At 45.1% G+C, this 24,486-nt stretch overlaps 1 protein-coding gene across 1 annotated transcript; it reads left to right on the forward strand.

Annotated features, from left to right (window-relative positions):
• Positions 1 to 1,087: 1,087 nt before the first annotated feature.
• LOC144594460 (tripartite motif-containing protein 16-like) lies at positions 1,088 to 22,876 on the forward strand. The gene is made up of 6 exons (XM_078400954.1): positions 1,088 to 1,978; positions 8,823 to 8,918; positions 10,318 to 10,551; positions 12,173 to 12,344; positions 18,169 to 18,264; positions 22,299 to 22,876. The coding sequence occupies exons 1-6, from the start codon at positions 1,088 to 1,090 to the stop codon at positions 22,859 to 22,861; spliced, it is 2,052 nt and encodes a 683-aa protein (XP_078257080.1). The 3' UTR covers positions 22,862 to 22,876.
• Positions 22,877 to 24,486: the final 1,610 nt, after the last annotated feature.

A 24,486-nucleotide genomic window follows, 5' to 3' on the forward strand; every position in this document is an offset into this window, starting at 1 on the left:
ATGAATGGCGGTGCTGGCTCGAAGGGCCGAATGGCCTTCTCCTGCACCTATTGTTTATTGTCTATTGTCTATTGCCATTCAATCATGGCTGATCTATCTTTCCCTTCTAACCACCTTCTCCTGCCTTCTCCCCAGAACCTCTGACACTAGTGCTAATCAAGAATTTATCTATCTCTGCCTCAATTATATCCTTTGACTTTGCCTCCACAGCCTTCTGTGGCAAAGAATTCCACAGATTCACCACCCTCTGACTAAAGAAATTCTCCTTCCTAAAAGAACATCCTTTAATTCTGAGCCTATGACTTCTAGTCCGAGACTCTCCCACTAGTGGAAATGTCCTCTCCACATGCACTCTATCCAAGCCTTTCACTATGCTGTACGTTTCAATGAGGTCCACCCTCATTCTTCTCACCTCCAGCGAGTACAGGCCCAGTGCCATCAAATGCTCATCATAGGTTAACGTACCCATTCCTGGGATTCCTGGGATCATTCTTGGAAACCTTCTCTGGACCCTCTCCAGACCCAGAACTTGAACTTGAAAAATTACCTTTAACTACAGGATTGAAAGTGAAAGCATTTAGGAAAACTGATTTTGTTTCTTTGTTCATTGGCTAGGGAACATCCTCAATTGGATGTTGAGTACAATGGGATAGAGGGCGCCACAGTTTAATGTTCATTTTGTATGTTCCTATTATTCTTACACCACCCCTGTTATTGCACAGATTCTGGTCGAGCTATTCTCACCATTTAAAACAGAGTCAACATAGGGCAGCACGGTGGCGCAGCGGTAGAGGTGCTGCCTTACAGCGCCAGAGACCCGGGTTCGATCCTGAGCACCAGTGCTGTCTGTACGGAGTTTGTACGTTCTTCCTGTGACTGCGTGGGTTTCTCTGGGTACTCCGGTTTCCTCCCACACTCCGATGATGAACAGGTTTGTAGGTTAATTGGCTTTGGTAAAAAAATTGTAAATTGTCCCAAGTGTGTAGGATAGTGTTAGTGTGTGGGGATGGCTAGTCAGGTCAGCATGGTCTCAGTGGGTTGAAGGGCCTGTTTTCGCAGTGCATCTCTCAACTAAACTAAACTAAGAATGGAAAGAGTTAACCACATCCAGGCATTCTGTTTCTTGCATATTTCAGGCGTGGTTCACTTTGAGAGCGTGATTCAGGTTAAGCTCACAGCTGCCGTTGCCTTAATCTCCTGTTTAGTTTCGATGGCTGCTCCTGCCTCCTCCATACTCGAAGAGCAGCTCACTTGCTCTATCTGTTTAGAATTGTTCAGATCTCCTGTAACTACATCTTGTGGACACAACTTTTGTAAAAGCTGCCTCGAGCACTTCTGGGAAATGATTCACATCCACAGCTGCCCACAGTGCAGGGAGACCTTCGACCCGGGCTTGCCGCTGCAGACAAACACGGCTCTGACTGGCATGGTGGAGAAATGGAAGAGGGACGTTGCTGGATCACAAGAGCCCGAACGGCAAGCTGAGCAAGAGACTGAGGCGGAACAAAGCTGTCAGCCTGGGTGTGAGGAGAAGGAGGCCGAGTTGCAACCAAGTGAGGAGCGTGAGCACGATTTAACTTGCAAACCGCAGGAGGAGACTGAGGAGAAAGCTAACACTGAGTTGGAGAGCAGGAGCTCAAGTGAAGACGATCACGGCGACACTGTTGTCCCTGATCCTGATGAAGTGGTCTGTGATTCCTGCATTGACAAGAAGTTAAAGGCTACAAAGTCTTGTTTGACCTGCATGGTTTCATACTGTGAAGATCACTTGAGACCTCACCTTGAAAACACCGCCTTTAAGAATCACAAGCTGATCAACCCAATGAAAGACATCGAACAGGGAAAATGCAGTCTGCATGACGAGTACCTGGAGTTCTTCTGTACGAATGATCAGAGCTGTATCTGTAAGGAGTGTGTTGTGGAGAACCACGTTTATCACGAGACAATGCCCGTCGCAAGGGCAAGGGCTGATAAAGAGGTCAGTGAGAGCGTGGTAACATAGAGAGGGTGACAGGGAGGACAAGCAAACTAATCCATTCCTGGCATCCGAAAACTGGAAACCCAGTGAAATAAGTTAATATACTTCCTCCTTAAGAATCTAACTCATGATCAATTAATCTTTTTACACACCCTTTGTGCAAATTAATATGTACTTTATTACTGTTCCTGTTGTAGATGTGGATCAAAAAAAGTAGTAAGAGAGATGCTTAACTTGAAATCTGCATCCAAATTGAATCAAAATCATGACACAAAATATCCATTCAGTGAAATGCGCTGTTCCCTTTACAAATGATTTCTGGAACGGTAATTCAGAACTGCAGCTGGGTTTCATTTCTTATTCTTTGTTAAAGACTTCCGCCTCAATGGTATTTGTTTGGACATGATTTGGAACAGAAGGAATGTGCATCTGACAGGTCTGCACTGAATACTTTACATTTTAGCGAGGAGATATGAATCCGTCAATTTCAGGAGGGGGTTTATGTCCAAAACATTTACTTCCCCATTTTCTTTTTAGTAAGCTGGGTCAAAGATCCCATGCACTGCCTTGAAGGAGTGCAGGGGCAATATTTCTGTCACTCTCGCCAACATTGACCACAGATCTCCTAACCGCAGTTCATCATTTTCTGATGACTCTTTATGGGTGTTTATTTTGTACTAAATAATGATTACAACTAAGTCATATTCACAAAATGCTGGAGTAACTCAGCAGGTCAGGCAGCATCTCAGGAGAGAAGGAATGGGTGTCGTTTCGGGTCCACCCGAAACGTCACCCATTCCTTCTCTCCTGAGATGCTGCCTGACCTGCTGAGTTACTCCAGCATTTTGTGAATAAATACCTTCGATTTGTACCAGCATCTGCAGTTATTTTCTTATACAACTAGGTCATAAAACACTTCGGGAAATCTTTCGAGAAAAGGAATAGGTGACGTTTGGGTCGAGACCCTTCTCCAGACTGGGTCTTCTTCAGACTGGCTTCAGACCCGATCTGAAGAAGGGTCTCGACCCGAAATGTCAACTGTTCCTTTTCTCCAGAGATGCTGTCTGTCCCGCTGAGTTACTCCAGCTCTTTGTGTCTGCCTTTGGTTTAAACCAGCATCTGCAGTTCCTTCTGACACACTTAGGGAAATCTTACTGTTATGAAAGACAGCTCATTAAAGCAAGTTATTGCTTCCTTTTCTGGGGCATGGGGGATGTCTGGCCTGGCTCGGTGGGAAGGTTTTGTTGGGCTGCTTCTGACAAACAGTCCTGGAAAAGTCTCTTTAGACAGCAGCTGCCTGACATGCCGAGTACTCCCAACGCTTTCTGTTTTTGTTTCAGACCTTAAGCATCTGCAGCTTTTTGAATGTTCTTTTTTTGTTTCTTCTTACATCGATCGTGGATCTGCACTCTGTGAATGACTCGATAGTAATCATGTATAGTCTTTCCTCTGACTGGTTGGCACCCAACAAAAGCCTTTCACTGTACCTCGGTACACATGACGATAAACTAAACTAAACCTCACTCATACCTCTACCAGAGTTCCGGATTTGAGCATGAAGTAGAGTTTGAAGAGGGGCAGATGCTGCGTTTATTGAGGATTAAACTGAGCTGGTTTAGTGGCCGAGTGAGATAAGAGGATAGTATTTGAACCTGGAGACACAAGGAAATGCAGATGCTGGAATCTGGAGCAAACACAAAGTGCTGGAGTAACTCAGCAGGTCTGGCAGCATCTGTTAAGGAGACAGATAGGTGACGTTTTGAGATGGGACCATTCTTCAGGCACTAGAAAGACTGAAGAAGGTCCTGACTTGAAATATCGCCTGTCCAATCCCTCACTAGATGTTGCCTGACCTGCTGAGTTACTCCAGCTCTTTGTATTTTACTCAGTATGTCACTGTACAAGCTACCGGTGACAATAAAGTATAAATTAATTGAATTGGCCAGATTCTTGATCCCAACTTCAATTATTGTCCTAGATACTGTCCTAAGATACTAGTCTTTCAGCTGCATTATTGGGCAGTGTTTGGATGGTTTTCTCATTGAGCACTTAGTTCATGGGCTACCAAGTAGCAGCGATGCCTGCACTGCAAATGCTTTTCAGACCTGGACTACCTTCAGCAGGCATCTCAAAGCTGCATTAACCTCACCACCAATTTCCATCCAGCACTCAAATTCACTTGGACTATCTCCAACACCTCCCTCCCCTTTCTTGATCTCGCCAACTCCATCGCAGGAGATAGACGATCGACTGACATCTATTATAAATCTATTGACTCCCACAACTATCTAGACTACACTTCTTACCACCCTGCCTCCTGCAAAGACTCTATCCCCGACTCCCAATTCCCCCTTCTCCACCAGATCTGCTCCCAAGGTGAGGTGTTCCATACCAGAACATCTGAGGTGTCCTCATTCTTTCGGGAACAGGGGTTCCCCTCTTCTTTCATAGATGAAGCCCTTACACATGCCTCCTCGGTACCCCACAGCACAGCTATTGCTCCCCCTCCCCCCAATCGCAACAAGGGCAGAGTCCCCCTAGTCCTCACCTTTCACCCCTTCAGCTGTCGCACACAGCACATAATCCTCTGACATTTTGTCCACCTCCAACAAGATCCAACCACCAGTCACATCTTCCCATCTCCACCCCTTTCCGCTTTCCACAGAGACCGTTCCCTCCCAACTCCCTGGTTAACACACCCCCTCCCCAGGTACCTTCTCTTGCAACCACATGAGATGCAACACCTGTCCCTATACCTCCTCCCTCGACTCTATCCGAGGACCCTGAAAGGTCCTTTCAGGTGAGGCAGGGGTTCACTTGCACCTCCTCCAACCTCATCTACTGTATCCGCTGTTCCAGGTGTGGGCTCCTATATATTGGCGAGACCAAGCGCCAGAAATGCTTTGCTTAGTCTCAATGTGCCAGCATTGTGGTTAGGTCAGTGGCTGTGTCTCCAAACCACACTATTTCCCACCTGCACACTTCATGCCTTCCTGGTTCAGATGCCCAGCCTGTAATCTTACCTATTTCTCTTCCACTCCACCTTTTCCTATAAGTCCAGAGCTCCAGGCCATCTTTTGACTTTAGACTTTAGAGATAAAGCCTGAAAACAGGCCCTTCGGCCCACTGTGTCCTTGCCAGCCAGCGATCGCCCTGTACACTAGCACTATCCTACAGCGCCTCATGCAAATATTTTTCTTTGGGAGGAGAGCTGTGCCTGTGATGGACCTGGCAGAGTCCACGACTCTCTCTGCATCCTCTTGCATTCCTGTGCAGTGGAACCAGGCTACCATGCAACCAGGATCATTTCCACAGTAAGACTGTGATAGTTTAGATAGTTCCTCTGTTCCTCCCGTCCCCTCCTCCTTCCCACATCTCCCTCTATCTTCCTGTCTCCACCTATATCTTTCCTTTGTCCCGCCCCCCTGACATCTGTCTGAAGAAGGGTCTCGACCCGAAACGTCACCCATTCCTTCTCTCCCGAGATGCTGCCTGACCTGCTGAGTTACTCCAGCATTTTGTGAATAATCATTTCCACAGTACATCTGTAAACATTGGTGAGAGTATTCGGATACACACCTAATCTCGTTGGACTTCTAGGAAAGTAGAGGCACTGGTGTGGCACCTTCAAGATTACATCTATGTGTCGGGCCTAGGACATGCCACCTGAGATGTTAATGCCCTGGAACTTGAAGCTGAAAAATCTCTCCACCGCTGCCCCTCTGATGTAAACTGGTCTCCTGGTCTCCTGGCTTCCCCTTTCTGAAGTCAATGATTAGTTCATTGGTTATGTTGACGTTGAGCGAGAGATTATTGTTGTGGCACCTCTTAACCAGGTATTCTGTTTCTCACCTGCATGCTGACTCATCACCACCGGGGTTGTTCAGTGGTGTAATTGGCAAATATATAGCTGGCACTAAAGTTATGCTTAATCACACAGTCATTTGTGTAAAGAGAGTAGAGGAGTTGACCATGATTTCCTTGTATTGTTAACAACATTTATTGTGTTCATTCATAAAATATTGTATTTAGGCAAAATCCGCTTCTTAGAGCTAAATATATTGAGAGCTTTATCTTTCCACATTGTACCTGATATTCCACAGCTCAATAGGCCATGTCTAAAGAACACAGATGGGTGACCTGTAGAATTTATCAATTCAAGCACATATTGGTCAAAAATTTGATATGATTGGAAAGTTGTGGATGTAACACAGACCATCACACAAACCAACCTCCCTGCCATAGATTCCAGCTGCACCTCACACTGCCTCGGCAAGGCCATCAGCATAAACAAGGATCAGTGTAGGATCACTGTATTCTCAATGATTTGCCGAATCCAGTGTTAGCGTTTAGAACTTTTTATTTAGGCACAACGATTATACGGCATCAGAGCAAAGCATTAAAATATCTGCAGACCTTAACTAAAACTGAACCTATCAGAACTAGTTTAGTTTAGTTCAGAGATACAGCACGGAAACAGGCCCTTCAGCCCATCGAGTCCGCTCCAACCAGCGATACCCGCACACTAACACCATCCTACACATACCAGGGACAATTTACAATTTTACTGAAGCCAATTAACCTACAAACCTGTACGTCTTTGGAGTGTGGGAGGTAACCGGAGCACCTGGAGAAAACCCACCCAGAGCATGGGGAGAACGTACAAAATCTGTACAGACAGCACCCATAGTGAGAATCGAACCTGGGCCTCTGGCGCTGTAAAGCAGCAACTCTACCGCTGCGCCCTGTGCAGCCCCAACTAACAAAACAAAAAACTATGGAATTAGAACGAGAAGAATAACGACTGAACATAAGCAGACAAAAGACACTGGATATTCAACGAACAAATTTCGCACAGAACACACTGCTGAAAAACAGGCTTCCTTATAGGGTGGCCAGGACATACAAGTATCTAGCACCTTCGTACCACTGAAGGGATTATTGTTCACAATAATGTCTAGGTTCTTACCAGTTGTAACTTTGCGTTTACATGATGTTCTTTGTCACTGTTCACCAGACCCGTTCTCAAGCAGTTAACGGCTTTTTAAAAATAAACTAATCCCACCAATTCTAAATAGACTAACCCCATAAATTCTCTGCAAGTCCCTCTGCAAAACACTATCCCGTCAATTCTCTGTTAGCCCCTACAACTGTGGTCTCTCCCCCTTCTCCCCTTTTCCCATTTGAAAACGCACACCTCTAGATGCAGGGACAGTTTCTTCCCAGCTGTTATCAGGCAACTGAACCATCCTCTCACTAGCTAGAGTGTGGTCCCATCTACCTCATTGAAAAGCTTTGAACTATTTTTAACAGACTTTATTGGAGTTTATCTTGCACAAAATGTTATACAGTTTATTCCTGTATCTGTACACCGTAGACGTCTTTATTGTAATAGTCTTTTCGTTGACTGGATCACATATAATAATGAATGAATGAATACGTTTATTGGCCAAGTATGTGCACATACAAGGAATGTGCCTTGGTGCTCCGTTCACAAATGACAACACAAACATACAGTTAACAATTAAGAATAAAACATAAACACATCATAAAAAGCTTTTCACTGTACCTTGGCACATGTGACATAATAAACTAAACCAATCTAACAAAAATAGATAGATGCAAAATACTGGAGTAACTCAGTATCTCTGGAGAGAAGGAATGGGTGACGTTTTGGGTTGAAACCTTTCTTCAGACTGAGAGTCAGGGGAGAGGGAGACATAGAGATATGGAAGGGTAAAGTGTGAAAACACAAATCAAAGGAAAATGAGGAATGGTTCATTGTTAGTTGAGTGGAAGGGGCAAAAATAGGTGGAGGGGCAGGCAGTGTAGATGAAGCAAGGACTCTGCAGAAGGACTTGGACATGTTAGGAGAGTGGCCAGAGTGGCAGATGAAATTCCACGGAGCAAAGTGAGGAGTCATGCATTTTGGTAATAAGAATAAAGGCATAGATTATTTTCTAAATGGAGAGAGAATCCTGAAATTGGAGGTGCAAAGGGACTTGAGAGTGCTGGTGCAGCACTCCCAAAAAGTTAATTTGCAAGTCATTAAGGAAGGCAAATTTATAGCATTTAAATGCTAGCATTTATATCAAGAGGACTGGAATACAAAAACAGAGATGTAATGCTGAGGCTCTATAAGGCGCTGGTCAGGCCACGTTTGCAGTTCTGTGAGCAAATGTGAGCTCCATATCTGAGGAAGGATGTGCTGGCTCTGGAGAGGGTCCAGAGGAGGTTTACAAGAATGATCCCAGGAATGAGTGGGTTAGCATATGATGAGCGTTTGACAGCACTGGGCTCTACTCACTGGAGTTTAGAAGGTTGAGGGGGGACATCATTGAAACTTACAGAATAATGAAAGGCATAGACAGAGTGGATGTTGAAAGGATGTTTCCACTGGTGGGAGAGTCTAGGACCAGAGGTCATAGACTCAGAATTAAAGGGCGCTCTTTCAGAAAGGAGGTGAGGAGGAACTGTTTTAGTCAAAGGGTAGTTAATCTGTGGAACTCATTGCCCTCCAGAGGGCTGTGGAGGCCAAGGCAGTCGATATTTTTAAGGCAGAGATAGACAAGTTCTTGATCGGCACGGGTGTCAAGGGTTTTGGGGAGAAGGCAGGAAAATGGGATTGAGAGGCAGAGATCAACCATGATTAAATGGCGGCGTCGACTCGATGGGCCGAATGGCCTAATTCTACTCCTATAACTTGTGAACTTGTGAACAAGGCATACAATCAGTGAAATTTAATCAGTAAAAAAAATAGATGCTTTAGGTTCCCATTACGATGTCTTTTTGTCTTCTGCCTCCTTTTGTCTCATGTTACCATTTTTAATTATTGTTATTCCAGAATGAACTTCGGGAAGCAAAACTAAAAATCGACAAGAAAATTAACGTTGCGAACAATGCTATTGAGAAACTCCAGAATAACTCCTCCTCCATCTTAGTAAGTTAAAAATCCTTGTTTTACCTCGCGACCCATGGCATTTGCATATGAGATACCCCATCAAAAACTTAGTCTTGTATCAAGTGCTCCTAATGGGAGACTTACATTTGTCGTGGGATGTTGATTGTCTTTGTTAAGCCTTATGCCACAACTATCAAACACTAGGAGAACAAACAGACCCAATATTAAATAATGGGAATAACTTATACATATTACTAGATATGGGAATCATTATCTACATCATCCCTTCTGTACTTTCCCTGAAGGTGCAGTCACATATTGGACCATTGTGGCACTTGTGTAAGTTCACTGTTATCTGTAAATGAGGTTTCCATGATGATCATGTAAGAACATTGGATGGTGTTGAATCCAAGCCCAATACCATCAATGCTAAACATTCATCCATGTAGCACATTGGGCAGCACGTTGGCGCCTTACAGCGAATGCAGCGCCTGAGACTCAGGTTCGATCCTGACTATGGGCGCCGTCTGTACGGAGTTTGTACGTTCTCCCCGTGACCTGCGTGGGTTTTCTCCGAGATCTTCGGTTTCCTCCCACACTCCAAGGATGTACAGGTATGTAGGTTAATTGACTGGGTAAAATGTAAAAATTGTCCTTAGTGTGTGTAGGATAGTGTTAATGTGTGGGGATCGCTGGGCGGCACGGACTCGGCGGGCCGAAGGGCCTGTTTCCGCACTGTATCTCGAAATCTAAATCTAAAAATCTAAATCTAAATGTACACATCCTGGAAGAGAGCTTTAAACAGCAATTAGGAATAGGAACCCAGTTTGTTTCTCTGCCACCTACCGTCACAAGCACTCCTTTCCCGAATCTAGGAACATTGTAGCCACTCATAACGCTGTTATCATCCTGTCAAGGTAATGAGCCTATGTCCTCTCTCAACCATGATACTCATGGACAGCTAACTGTTGGTTGCTTATGACAATGTAATGAAGCTAGTGCCGTTTCACATTATGATAATAACCAACATGGGCTCTCCCACGATACACTGAGCTGCAATCAGCAATTACTGCATCAATATCATTAGAACAAGTGGCTGCTAACTATGACATAAAGGCAATTACCAAGTCCATTAGTATCTGCACAGAGGACAAATAAATTAATGTTTCGGATTCTCTGGTGAAGGTTTCCAGCATTTTTAGATGTTGCTTTGGATTTATAATGTTGGGAGGGCGTATTTCATTATTACGTTGGATAGTGTATCAGGGACAAAACCCATTTTGGGTAATCTTAACCCGTTTGTTCATTCACAATAGGCACCCAGCTTTCAAATCACACGTTCAGATGCAGAATAGGCATGTTCTTTGAGACAAGTTAACGACACTTGATTTTTAACAATTGGATCTGTTTGTTTGTTTAAGTGCACTTTCTGTTCTAGAATTCAGTGTCTGAGGTGAAACCCAACATTGAAAAGCAGTTCAGTGAGCTCATGGAAGCTGTCCAAAGTGCACAGAAAGAGGTGCTCAAATTTTTGGAGAACGAACAGCATGCTTCACTGAAACAGGCTGACGGGATCCGCATTCACCTGGAGCACAAGTGCACGGAGCTGCAAAAGACCAAGCTGCAGGTGGAAGCACTGGCCAAGCAGAGGAACACAGTGCAGTTTTTACAGGTGAGGGAAACCAGGATTGTGGACGGCCTGGGCTCACAATTGGGACCAGACCTGAGCACTTGTTATGTGGTTAGATACAAAAAGCTGCAGTAACTCAGCGGGACAGGCAACATCTCTGGAGACCCTTAGACCACTCTATTCCACGATCAGCAACCAATTCTTTTAGTCCTGGAGTTATGTTTGATGGGCAGGTGTTTGATGATATCGCATTTGTCGAATGCCACAAATCTTCTAAAGCTGACACCAGAATGAAATTACTGTTGACAGTGGAGAATAGGTCATGGTGGCACAGTGGTAGAGCTACTGCCTTACAGCGCCAGTAGACCCAGGGTCACTCCTGACTACAGGTACTGTCTGTACGGAGTTTGTACATTCTCACCGTGACCTGCATGGGTTTTCTCCGAGATCTTCGGTTTCCTTCCACACTCCAAAGACGTACAGGCTTGTAGGTTAATTGGCTTGGTATAAGTTTAAATTGTTCCTAGTGTGTGTAGGATAGTGTTAATGTGCAGTGATCGCTGGTCGGTGCGGACTTGGTGGGCTGATGGGTCTGTTTCCGCACTGTAACTCTAAACTAAACTAAACTAAATTAATAGGAAGAGTCAACAGTCAAGAGTGTTTAATTGCCATATGTACCAACAATGAACTTCTTACTTGCAGCAGTATAACAGAACTATGGACACAATACACATAGATAATGTATAATAAACAATTTAAAGCAACTTATAACCCCCAATCAATAATAACCTCAATAGTAGTGCAAAAAAAAAGCCAACGTCTTTATTGCAGCCAAGGACAGTGCAAACGTCATAGTTGAGGTTATAGGTGTAGAGCCTGTTAGTTGTTGGGAAGAAGATATTCTTGAATCTGGTGGCCATGATTTTTAGACTCCTGTAACTTTTTCCCCTTTTTCCTGATGGTGGAAATGAGAGCGTGGCCAGGGTGGCGTAGGTATTTGATGATCTTTGACGCATTTTGGCAGCAGCATCTCCGATAGCTCCCTTTAAATCGTTCAAGAATGGTTTTTGTACGTCAATAAGGATTGTGGTCACATAGTTCTTGAACACTTGTTCTTGAAAGGGGCGGCACGGTGGCGCAGCGGTGGAGTTGCTGCCTTACAACGCTTGCAGCGCTGGTGACCAGGGTTCAATCCTGACTACAGGTGTTGTCTGAATGAAGTTTGTACCTTCTCCCCGTGACCGTTTGGGTTTTCTCGGAGATATTCGGTTTTCTCCCACACTCCAAACTTTGTAGGTGAATTGGCTTGGTATAAGTCTGAAATTGTCCCTAGTGCATGTGGGATACTGTTGGTGTGCAGGGACCGTTGTTAAGTGCTGAGTCGGTGGGAATAAAAAGGCCTGTTTCCATACTGTGACTCTAAACTAAACAAAATTCTGATTATTGTAACACAGTGATATAGGGATACACCACCTTAATTCCCAATTAATGGAATCCATGGAAATACAGAATAAAAAACACAAAATAATTATTTGTGTTATCCAGTCCATGATTCCAAATTAAACTAGCTGAATTTCAGGACAAGATTCTATGCATATTCCATACATTTAGCATATTGAAGAGTCGTCATTGTATTAGGTATTATGAATGTAATTTATTTTAGGAATTTTGTGAATGGAAGAAAAGCCTGTCGGATGATAAGCTGCCTAGTGTGTACATCGGGCTGATAGACAAACTTACTGGAATTAGCGCTGCTGTTTCAGAATCAACAGAGGACATCCTTGAGTTGCTGCAGACTTCCTACACAGAGAAACTAAAGGCATTTGCTCGAGAAGGTCAGTCATTATTTCATTTGTTGTCGGCTACACGTAGTATTATGCTTGTCCAGTGTTACTTGGTGTATTAACTATTCCCCTTTCCCAGGAGAGCCGGATGGTATTGTGTAATAAATTGGTAGATGATTACTTTTATTGTTAATAGGCTGGAAATTGTTGGACATGGTTAGACATTTTCTTGCATCTTGGACAAAACTGGATTGTGTCGCACAAACTTGGATTGTTTCCTCTGGAAGGTCGGAAATCGAGGGGAAACCTCGATAGAAGTATATAAAGTTTTGAGAGACGGGGTAAACATTCAGAACCCTTTTCCCAGGGCAGAAATGTCAAGAATTAGACAGCGTGGCTTTAAGGTGAGGAGGGGGGGGGGGGGGGGGGGCAAAGTTTAATAGAGATCTGCAGGCCAGATTATTTACACACAGTGATGGGTGCCTGGAGTGTGCGGCCCAAAGATAATAGAGGAGCAAGATACACCACTCGACCCTAATAACCGTAGTACGTCATGTCGCCATTTTAGTAGGCAGAAACGCAGAAACATTTAAAAAGAAAAATAACAAAAATCTGTGAATTGATAGACGAGATATATTCTGCATTTTAATGGCATCATCTCACATACTGTTCCTCCAAAACACTGATTACACTGCGAGAGGCAGAGCGAACGGTGGGTTTCGCTTCCTAAAATGGCGGACGTTCCGCTCCTTTGCGTACTACACCAGTATAGGCGATTTCATCGGAGTGGTCCATCCTGTTCCTCTAGTATCTTTGGTGCTGCCATAGGTGTTGTTGGTGGCACACATGACAATGGGATTTAAGAGGTTTTTAGATAGGCACATGGATATACAGGGAATGGAAGTATATAGATCATCTGCAGGCAGAGGAGATTACTTTAACGGCACCATGTACGGCACAGACATTGTGGGCTGAAGGGCCTGATACTGTGCTGTCCTGTTCTGCGTTCTATTATCTTACAGTTGTGGCTGCAGCAAACCTTTGACGATCCAGCCCACTGCCAATGCCTGCACCCTGATTGTCTCTTCATTGCATGTGTGCATGGTGGCGCAGCGGTAGAGTCGCTGCCTTACAGCACTGGCAGTGCCGGAGACCCGGGTGTGATCCCGACTACGGGCGTTGTCTGTACGGAGTTTGTAACGTTCTCCCCGTGAGCGCGTGAGTTTTCTCCGAGATCCTCGGTTTCCTCCCACACTCCAAAGACGTACAGGTTTGTAGGTTAATTGGCTTGTCGTATATGTAAATTGTCCCCAGTGTGTGTAGGATAGTGTTGATGTACGGGGATCGCTGGTCGGTTCGGACTCGGTGGGCCGAAGGGCCTGTTTCCGCGCTGTATCTCTAAACTAAATGACGTGTCCATCATGAGGACACTCCCAATTTCCCATCCAAAATGGTCCTCTCAAGTTCATAATCATAATCGCAATTTATTAGCCAAGTATGTTTCGCAACATGCGAGCAATTTGGTTTGCCATACAGTCATAACAAAAAAGCAACAAGACACACAACTACATAAAAATTGACATAAACATCCACCTCAGAGGCTCCTCCACGTTACTCACTGTGATGGAAGGCAATAAAGTCTTCTTTCCTCCTGTGGTCGGGGGAGTAGAACCATCCACAGCCGGCGATTGAGCTCCCACGTCAGGGTAAGCTAAGCTCCCGCATCGGGATGGTCGAAACTCCTGCGGCTTGGAGTCCCCAAAATCGGTTTCTCACCAGAGACTGCGTGCATCACGATGTTAAAGTCCGCAGCACCCGCAAGTTGGAGCACCAAAGGCCAACCCTGGCAAAGGGCTCGGCCGCTCCAAGATGTTAAAAGTTCGCAGGCTCCGCGGTGTTGGAGCTCTAGAAGTCCCAAAGAAGAGGCCGCCAACTCCACGATGTTAGGCCACAGTGTGGCCGGAGATACGACACAGGAAAAAATCGCATCTCCATCGAGGAAAGGAACAAGAAAAGTTTCCCCCACCCCACAAATACAAAACTAAAAATAAACTGAAACATACATTTTCCAACAAACTAAAAACACAAAAGAAGGAAAAGACGAAGACAGTCAATAGTCAATAGTCGTTTATTTGTTACATACACATAAATGTGTAGTAAAATGAAACATTACCCGCAGTTGAACAATAAGACCAATAAGATTAATCAATAAAAATGCAATAACACATACAATCACAACTAACACCAAACAAAAAGAAACATCCATCACAGTGAGTCTCCTCCAGTCCCTCCTCACTCTGATGGAAGGCCAAAATGTCTTTTTCTCTTCCCTGCCGTCTTGTCCCGCGGTCAGGCTGTTGGATTTGCCACGTCGGGGCGGTCGGGGCTCCCGATATTGAAGCCGCCGCTGGGCGGTGAAAGGCCTATTTCAGGCCGCGCCGGACGGTGAAAGGTCCGCGGCGGGCCGACCCAAGCCCCGCGATTTGGGGCGGGCGAACACGCTGCCTCTGCCGTTGCCGGAGCTCCCGATGTCAGCCCCAATCCAGGGGTCTGCGGGCTTCCGACGTCCACGCGGCCCGCGCCGGAGCCTCCGGAGACGAGTCGCAGCCGCGCCCGCAACATCCGCAGGCAGCCAGCGCCGCAGGTGGTGAGCCCGCGCCGCGGGCTCTGCGAACCAGAGCCCCAGGTGTTCCCAGGTGAATGGCCGGTGGTAGGCCGCAACGGGAACGGAGACACGACACAGAACAAAGGTCACGTCTCCGTTCTGGAGAGAGAATGTTACAGTTCCCGTTCCCTCCCCCCCCCCAAAACATAACATACAACACTACATCATATTAAACTACAATTCAGACAAAAACAACAAAAAACACAAAAGACAGACGGACTGCAGGCAAGCCGCAGCTGCGACGGCAGCGCTGGCTCCATCAATCAATTTGACCGTTGGCGAGGCAGCCATCGTGCGGCACCCCCTGAGATCGACTGGCTTTCCAAAAAATGTTTTTTTCAAAAATGATAGAAGCTCTCTGCAGGTCAGGCAGCATCTCGGGAAGAGAAACAGGGTTAACATTTCACGCTTGAGACCCTTTGTAAGAACTGGGGAAGAGAGGTGGCAGGCTGGGTTTAAGTTACAGAGTGGGGTGAGCGATGGATAGGGCAGAGGGAACTTTTCTAATAAATTGTGATTGGCGATGGCATGAGCATAAGTTGTTGATGAATTGATCTAGTCGATAGTTATTAAGAGATGTTACGAAGAGAGAACACAAGCAAAGGTACTTCAAAGGAAGTGAAATACGGATTTCTCGGAATGCTTCGTAGATCAGCGCTGTGCTGCTAAAAAGAAAAAAATAGAGCAGTAACAGAAACAGCCAGAAACAGAGTCACGAGAAATGGGTGAACTCAGCGATGAGTTCCAATGGCTGTGATGACCATCGGAAGCTCAGAGGACCATCGGAACACAGCTACCAGCCTTAGAGGGCATCTACAACACACGATGCCTCAGAAAAGTCACCAGCATCCACAAAGACTCTTCACACCCCTGCAACAGTCTGTTCGAACTTCTACCACCGGGCAGACGATACAAGGCCTTCTACGCCCGCACCTCCAGACTCAGGAACAGCTTCATCCCCAGGGCCATAGCTGCTATGAACTGGTCCTGCTGAGCCGGATGGTCACATCGCACAGTGAACTGGCACAGATCTACTTGCACTTTATTCTGTTTTAAAACTGTTCTAATTTGTTTCATTGGGTTGTTTAAATTAATACTGACTAGCTAATTAATTTATTGCATCGTATGGGAGGCGCATTCCCAATCTCGTTGTACCCCTGTACAATGACAATAAAGATATATTGTATTGTATTGTATGGTATTGTATGTACCCAGACAGAAGGTGAGGTGCTGTTCCTCATGCTTACACTGGCGTTCATTATAACAGTGCAGAAGAGCACTGACAGGTCGGGCAGAGTGGGAGTGGAGAATTAAAATGGCAGGAAACTGAAGACTCAGTGTTTAGAAACATAGAAACATAGAAAATAGGTGCAGGAGTAGGCCATTCGGCACTTCGAGCCTGCACCACCATTCAATATGATCATGGCTGATCATCCAATTCGGTATCCCGTACCTGCCTTCTCTCCATACCCCCTGATCCCTTTAGCCACAAGGGCCACATCTAACTCCCTCTTAAATATAGCCAATGAACTGGCCTCAACTGTTTCCACTGTGACAGGGCGCAGGAACTCCACATAGTGGTCACTCATCCTCTCTTTGATTTCTTCAGCACATCGAATACAGTGCACGAGACTGGAAGATGAGTTTTGTGAGGTGATATTCATTTTCCGTATATTTATCCAAGTTCTTCGCAGCTTCATGCAGAGACCGGTTTTCTGGACTGCAATTTATCCTTTCAGATGCAAGCTCATCCCAAGTGTCACAATCTAGCACAAAGAGAGAAAATAAAGTCAGGTAAAAGGGGTGGAGGAATTCTTAATATTCTTGAGGAAATGAAATGGAAAGGAATGTACCATTGCTGCCAGTTGTACACAAACCAGAGCTGCAGATATCCAACAATAGGTTGTAATTATTATCAATTATTATCATTGGGTTTCTGCGTGCCTGTAATATCTCCTTTACAGGCAGGCAGCCATTCAAATAAGCAATGTGGCATGTAGAAAAATAACATTGCCACAAGATATACTCAATTTCCATCTTTTTTTTAAAAATCACAATTTTTTCACTGTTCATACAGGATTTTCATGCTAATAAAACATTTAAAATAAAATATTGTTCTCTAAAATCATTATCGACGCTATTTTATATTTCCAATGGAACCTGAAGGCTGTACTTGAATGAATTTAAGGCAGTGATAAAGCCCAAGACCTTAGCTGCACATTAATGGGTACTTAATCACAATAACCCACCTGGTTCTCTTTCAGTTATTTGACTTTGGTTTAGTTTAGTTTAGATTAGCTTAGAGATACAGCACGGAAACAGGCCCTTTGGCCCACCGAGTCCACACTGACCATCGATCATCCATTCACACTAGTTCAATGTTATCCCTCTTTCACATCTACTCCCTACACACTCGGGGCAAATGGGATGTGGGAGGAAACCGGAGCACACGGAGGAAACCCTGGCTGTCACAGGAAGAACGTGCACAACTCCACACAGACTGCATTTGATGTCAGAATCGAACCAGGGGTATCTGGTGCTGTGAGGCAGCAGCTCAAGTAGCTGAACCACTGTGCTGTCCTCATTTGAGCCTGTGATTAGGACATCGTTGCAGCTGGATATCAGGAGACTGAGCAAGCCAGGTCATCAGGGGTCAAGGAAGCCATCCGTGGAGATTGTAGCTTTGTACAGGGTTTGATGTCAGAACTGAAGTGGAAATTGCCCTGGGTAGCAAAGGATGTCTGATGCCAACATGTGAATTGTTGAACTTCCCATTTGGCAGGATTCGATTGGAAAATACTCACATATATCAATCACATAGCACAGGAATAGAAAATGCTGTGCAATTGAATTTCCAACCTATGTTTATCTAAATCTAAAGGTCATTCATTGGGTTTTCTGCGTGCAACATTGGGATGAAAAACATCGGATCAAATTGCTGATAATGTGCATGTTTGTCAGTTGCAATCCATGACTGTTTTGCCCAATAAAATCTGAATATTGGCATCAATCTCGATCAATTTTCATTCCCTAATGCACCTGGTTCTGTGTGTGAATGTCTTGCCCCCAGACCTCCCCATTGGCTATGCTTTGGCAGCAGGATTTTAATATAACTGCAACATTACAAACTATGCATCTGAATACTGCATAATTAGAAAATGCTAAGTAAACATAGATGTTCCACGTAGTAACTCTCTTTTGTACTTGTAGATAAACTGGGATTCAAAACAACTGTGGCAGTGATACGTGGATCGAAACGTTGCCTTGCCAAAAAACAACCAAAGATAAGAAATGAATTTCTGAAATGTAAGTATGACAATAACTGCAGATGCTGGTACTCCAGCATTTTGTGAATAAATACCTGAAATGTAAGAATCTTTAAACATGACTTTGGCTTTGCACTAAGTAATTGTGTCTATTGCCATAAACGTTGCTCATAACACTTTGCTGACTGGTGGAGGACATCACTGAATCATTGAAGACTAAAGGGACTGTAGATGGTGGAATCTAGAACAAAGAAAATAGAAAGCTAGAAGAACTCAGATAGGCAAACTGCATCTGTGGAGGCAAAACGTCTCTGTCAACCTTTTGTGTTGAGACACTGCATCAGGACTGGGAGGGAAGAGGAAAGACAGCCAGCACATAGCAGTACGAGGGGCGGTGGGATGGCTGGGGTGAAATGGAAACTGGTAGGTGGAACGAGAAGGGGAGAGCGCAATGGGCGGATGGAGGCAGATAGGAGAGGGAGTGTGTGGGACAGAGGCTGGCTGGTGAGGACACCTCCACATATATTCCTCTGGACATGATCCTACCAATGAATATTAGGACATCATCTTCTGGACTGTTTCAGGTCCCATTGGATTAGAAGATTTCCCCTTCACAGCCTCCAGCCTCATAGTGCCCCAACACCACACTGCTTCTGTCTCTTACCTGAGACAGCCCTTGCAGCCTGATTGTTTCTGCCTGCTCTTGCTCCACGTAACATCCAATCTCCATCCACCTCCAGCATCCATCAGGAAGGCCTTTCCTCTGTTTCCTTCTTGAACAAAACCCCGACCAAGTATGCCTGGTAGAATCTGTCCTCACCCTTGACAGGTAGACACAACATGCTGGAGTACCTCAGCGGGTCAGGCAGCATCTCGGAAGTGAAGGAATGGGTGACGTTTCAGGTCGAGACCCCTCTCCAAACTGACTTCAGACTTATCCTTAACAGCTTCTCTTTCAATCACCCCTCCCCCCCCCCCCCCTCCCCCACACACACACACACTTCTTACAGTTCAAAAAGGTACCAGGGACGCTTGTGAGGGCTTTAGCTGCACGCGTCTGATTGTTGGCATGGTGGGACTCTCCATAGCAAGCCTATTCCGACACACCGCCCACCCCATGTTTTCTGCTACATTGGTGACTATATTGGTGCTACTTGCTGGAACTCATCAACTATGCCACCAGCTTCCATTCTGCCCTTAAATTCACCTGGACTATCTCTGACACTTTTTTCTCTCTGGATCTCTTTGTCTCCATCTCAAGAGATAGACATGGCAATGACATCTCCTATGAACCCATTCATTCCCACATCTTCCTGCCCTTTTTGATGTCCACTCTCTTCACGACTCCCTGGTCCAGTCATCCCTCCCCACCCAGGCCCAACTGTTCCCTGGCACTCTTTCTGTGCAACCCGGAGGAGGTGTATCATCTGTCCCCTCACCGGCATGCAGAGACCTAGATAACCTTCCGTGTGTGTCAAAGGTTCACTTGCACCTCTTCTCACCTGGTCCACTGCATTCAGTGCTCAAGATGTGCCCTCCTCAACATTGGTGAGGCCCAGTGTACACTCGTTTTGCACAGCACCTGCATTCTATCTGCAAAGTCTATTATGATCCCGTTTGCATATCATTTTAACTCTCATTCCCATGTCAACCTGTCTGCCTTGACCTTCTCCATTGCTGCTGAGGGACCAGATGCAAATTGGAAGGACAATATTTCACAATACGCTTGTGTAATAGAAACAAAGAAAATAGATGCAGGAGTAGGCCATTCGACCCTTCGATCCAGCACCGCCATTCAATATGATCATGACTGCTCACCCAAAATCAGTACCCCATTCCTGCTTTCTCCCCATACCCCTTGATTCCCTTAGCCCTAAGAACTACATCTAACTTTCTCTTGAATACATCGTGTAGCATACAACCTAATGATATTGAATGTTCTGATTTCGGGCAACCCACACCACCTGTGTTCTCCCCGAACACTCATTCGCATGTCCAGCGAGGTTTCTTCTCCCTTTGTTCACCTCTCCCATCTCTGTATCACTCTACCTATCATCATCTCCCAATCTGGTTCCACCTATCACCCTCTCTCCCAACCCCTCTCCTCTCATACTGATTTGTTAACGTTGTCTTTCCATTTCCCTCCTCGTCCCAATGCAGGGTCTTGACCTGAAACATTGACCAACACCTTTTGCCACAGAAGATATTGTTTGACCCGAGTACTTCTAATGCTCTTCCTTTTTGTGACTGAAACTCCGCTTTGGAAAAAATGGATGAAGTGTGTTGTTGTTAGGCTAAAACTTAATGCAATGCCTCGGAAGTATTAATCCGTTAGTCATCCTCGCCATTAAAACATTATTTTTGATTTCCTGTGCTTTTCAATTCAACCATTGTTTAATAGAATGTGTTTGGCTCAATTGCGGTTGAACTGCTTAGATTTACATTTCCAATAGAGTCGTAGAGTGATACAGCGTGGAAACAGGCCCTTCAGCCCAACTTGCCCACACCGACCAAAATGTCACATCGACACTTGTCCCACCTGCCTGCGTTTGGCCCATATCCCGCTAAACCTGTCCTATCCATGTCTAATTGTTTCTTAAATGTTGCGACAGTCCCTGCCTCAACTATCTCCTTGGAAGCAAATCACCTGTCTCCATCCTCAGTGGTAACAACATTTTGGAGGCCCCAACTCGAATAGTGAAAGGCCTGGATACAGTGGATGTGGAGAGGATGTTTCCACTGGTGGGAGAGTCTACAACCAGAGGCCATAGCCTCAGAATAAAATAACATACCTTCAGTAAGAAGGTGAGGAGGAATTTGTGGAATTCATTGTCGCAGATAGCTGTGGAGGCCAAGATAGTGGGTATTTTTAAGGCGCAGATTGACAGATCCTTGATTCGTAAAGGTGCCAGGGGTTATGTGGAGGTGGCAGGAGAATGGGGTTGAGAGGGAAAGATAAATCAGCCATGATTGAATGGCACAGTAGGCACGATGGGCCGAATGGCCTGATTCTACTCCTATAACTTTTGAACTTATGAACAACCCAACAAGACAGCAGTGGTTCATGAAGATTGCACACCCACTCTTTCCAAAGAACAATGGAATGGGCAACAAATGCTGACTTTACCTGCCACAATCACATCCCTCAACATGAATACCATAAAACTGTCAAGGTGGGATCTGAACTTAAGTCTCTGGATTAATTACTGTTAGAGACTGTTTAACGATGATGACAAAACTATTTCATACTCTTACCTTAGAGTGCAGAACATAGAGTATGGAACAGTACAGCACAAGAACAGACCCACACTGTCTGTGCTGAACCTGATTTCAGGACCATCTCTTATCTACCTGTGCATAATCCATATCTCTCCATTGAGTCTGAAAAAGGGTCTCGACCTCAAACGTCACCTATTCCAATTCTCCAGAGATGCTGCCTGACCTGCTGAGTTACTCCAGCATTTTGTGTCTCCCTCCATTCCCTGCATATCCATGTGCCTATCCAAAACCCTCTTAAATGCCATTATCATATCTGACCCAACCACCAACCCTGGCAGCGCATTCCGGGCACTCACCACCCTGTGTAAAAAAAGATGCCCCACGCATCTCCTTTAACAGTTGCCCCTCTCACCTTAAAGGGTGGCAAGGAGGTGCAGCGATAGAGTTGCTGCCTTATAGAGACCTGGGTTCAATCCCATCTATGGGTGCTGTCTGTACAGAGTTTGTACGTTCTCCCCACGACCGCATGGGTTTTCTCCAAGATCTTCGGTTTCCTCCCACACTCCAAAGAGGTGCAGGTTAGTTGGTTAATTGGCTTGGTATAAGTATAAATTGTCCTGAGAGTGTGTGGGATAGTGTTAATGGGCGGGGATCGCTGGTTGGTGCGGACTTGGTGGGCCGAAGGGCCTGTTTCCTCGCTGTATCTCTAAACTAGACTAAGCTAAAGCTATGCTCTTCTCCAGAAGAGGAAAAGTTATTACTTTATGCTGTCTAACCTCGAGTTAGCAATGTAGCAATAATTTTAGGTACAAATAATTTTCCTTCCTCTTTGTGAGAATCTGTTTTTATTTCCAGATGCTGCCACCTTGGTATTTGACCCGAATACCGCTCACAGGTATCTTCGCTTGGTGAGCAGCAACCGTAAAGTCTCCAACACTTCCCCGTGGCTACACCCCTACTCCGAGCACCCCGAGAGGTTTGAGCACTGGCGGCAAGTGTTGTGCACCGAGAGCTTCTACATGTTTCGGTGCTACTGGGAAGTGGAAATCCACGGAGAAGGGATTTACGTCGGCATGACTTACAAAAGCATAGACAGGAAAGGGGCTGAAAGCAATAGCTGCATCACAGGGAATGATTTCTCCTGGTGCGTACAGTGGACGGGCAAGGAATTCTTGGGTTGGCACGGTGATGTGGAAGTGCCGGGCAAGGTCGAGAGATTCAGCCGGATAGGGGTATACCTGGACTATCAAAACAGGATTCTGTCATTTTACGGTGTTGCAGACACCATGGTTCTGATACATAAGTTTGAGTCATCGTTCACGGAACCACTTTATCCTGCGTTTTATCTTGCCAAGAAGGAAGCGTCCGTTTCTCTGGTTGCGTTTGAAGAAGATGTGTTGAAAATTGAAACCGAATAAAATCATCTTTGAGACTGCTGGTAACACCGTGGTACCGGATCCCTGTGGCATTGCTGGCAGTGTCCGTGTCCATGTCCACACTGAAAGCTCTCATTCACCTGATCAGTATGAAGATTGATGGTAAAGTGTAAAAGGTCTCCACAGTTAAATAACAAGGAGCGGAAACATACTTTTTAGGTGATGTTTCTTTGCACTGAAGCCAGTGTTGATTTATTCTTTTTTAGTCAAATGTAAAAGTTTGAACGTAAATGTAAGTGAACTGGAAGCCGTAGGCGGCCACTCATTCTTCGAGTCTGTTCCTTCTGACATGTCATCTTCCCATTCGACTCCAGTCATGGTATTGACAGTATTTGATACTCGGGAAATCAACTTTTCAATTCATCTCCCTTGCTGGAGTGCGCTCCGGTTTAGCTGTGATTGGTGTAATGATAATAAAATGTTGCAACAATTAGACAGTCTAATATCAACACATTGCAACCTTTTCTATTGTTTACTCGTCAACATTTCTCTTTCGAATGTGTGTAAATAGGAAAAATAACTCATTCTTCCTCCTCCCCTGTTAAGATTCGATTTCAGACCAAAATCATATCATTACTCCATCTTCAGTTTAAACCAGCATCTGCAGATCCTTCTTACTCATTACTCTAAAATACAGGAAGCACAAAATCGAAACAACCCCTGTTGGTACATTCAGGTCATCTCTGGGTAACGAACACCCAACATAAAGATATCCCTACATACGATGAGCTCCCAAATGATTAACTTTAAAAGTTCAACTCATGCACGCACGTTCATTTCTAACAATGGTAAAACTAGTTTCTTCTCTCTCTCCAATTTGTTATCAGTCTTAGGTACTTTTGATTTCATCGTTACAATACAGCAAAAATATGGTTATTTAATTGAGTGGGTTTTTTTTCTCCATTTTCTGACTTTTGTGCAAAATCCACTTATTTGGGTTAAAATGATCGTAGGTTGAAATGGAACCTGGCGAAGGCCTGTAATGCTTCAACACTTCCAGCAGGGTTCAGCACCGAGCACTGAGGCCTTTGAAGCCTGGTTGACCTTCCACTCCACAGTTCAAGGGAAGTGGAACAATTGCAGCAACCCTTTAATCCAAACCAAAATATTCACTGGATTAACACAATGACAGGTCAGGACCCTTCTTCAGACCCGAAAAGTCACCCATCCACGTTCTCCCGGGGAAGCGGACCCTCTGAGTTACTCCAGCACATTGTGTATTTTTTTTGTAGCCCAGCATCTCTAGTTCCCTGTTTCCACTTACACCGTTAGCAGTTTATATTAATTACTAGACCAAATGGACCCGTTGGGCCCAAACCTCTCCTGCATTGGTGCAGCATCCTCTCCTCCCCCCCTCCCTCCACTCTCCCCTACCCCATCCCCCCTGATCCCCCTCCACCCTCCCCCCTCCCTCCACCTCTTCCCTTCCCCCATTCCCTCCCTCTCCCCCCCTCCACACACCTTATCCCCCCCTCCCTTCCTCCCTAGGAGATATATTTAAACTTTAAAATGTGAATAACTAAAAATATAACACCGATTTCAATTAAACTTCTTCCATTAGCACCAAAGGGATGACGGTGAATAAGGTGGGCCTAATATTGTCGTGC

The sequence above is a fragment of the Rhinoraja longicauda genome, chromosome 6 (genome assembly GCF_053455715.1).
Source record: "Rhinoraja longicauda isolate Sanriku21f chromosome 6, sRhiLon1.1, whole genome shotgun sequence".
NCBI classification, from domain to species: domain Eukaryota; kingdom Metazoa; phylum Chordata; class Chondrichthyes; order Rajiformes; family Arhynchobatidae; genus Rhinoraja; species Rhinoraja longicauda.

Bases quoted from the DNA above. Each gene is read 5' to 3' on its own strand.
- LOC144594460 (XM_078400954.1), top strand. From the start codon at position 1,088: ATGGAAAGAGTTAACCACATCCAGGCATTCTGTTTCTTGCATATTTCA. The intron at 8,919-10,317 runs GTAAGTTAAAAA...TTTCTGTTCTAG, and splicing joins ATAACTCCTCCTCCATCTTA to AATTCAGTGTCTGAGGTGAA. The intron at 12,345-18,168 runs GTCAGTCATTAT...TTGTACTTGTAG, and splicing joins AAAGGCATTTGCTCGAGAAG to ATAAACTGGGATTCAAAACA.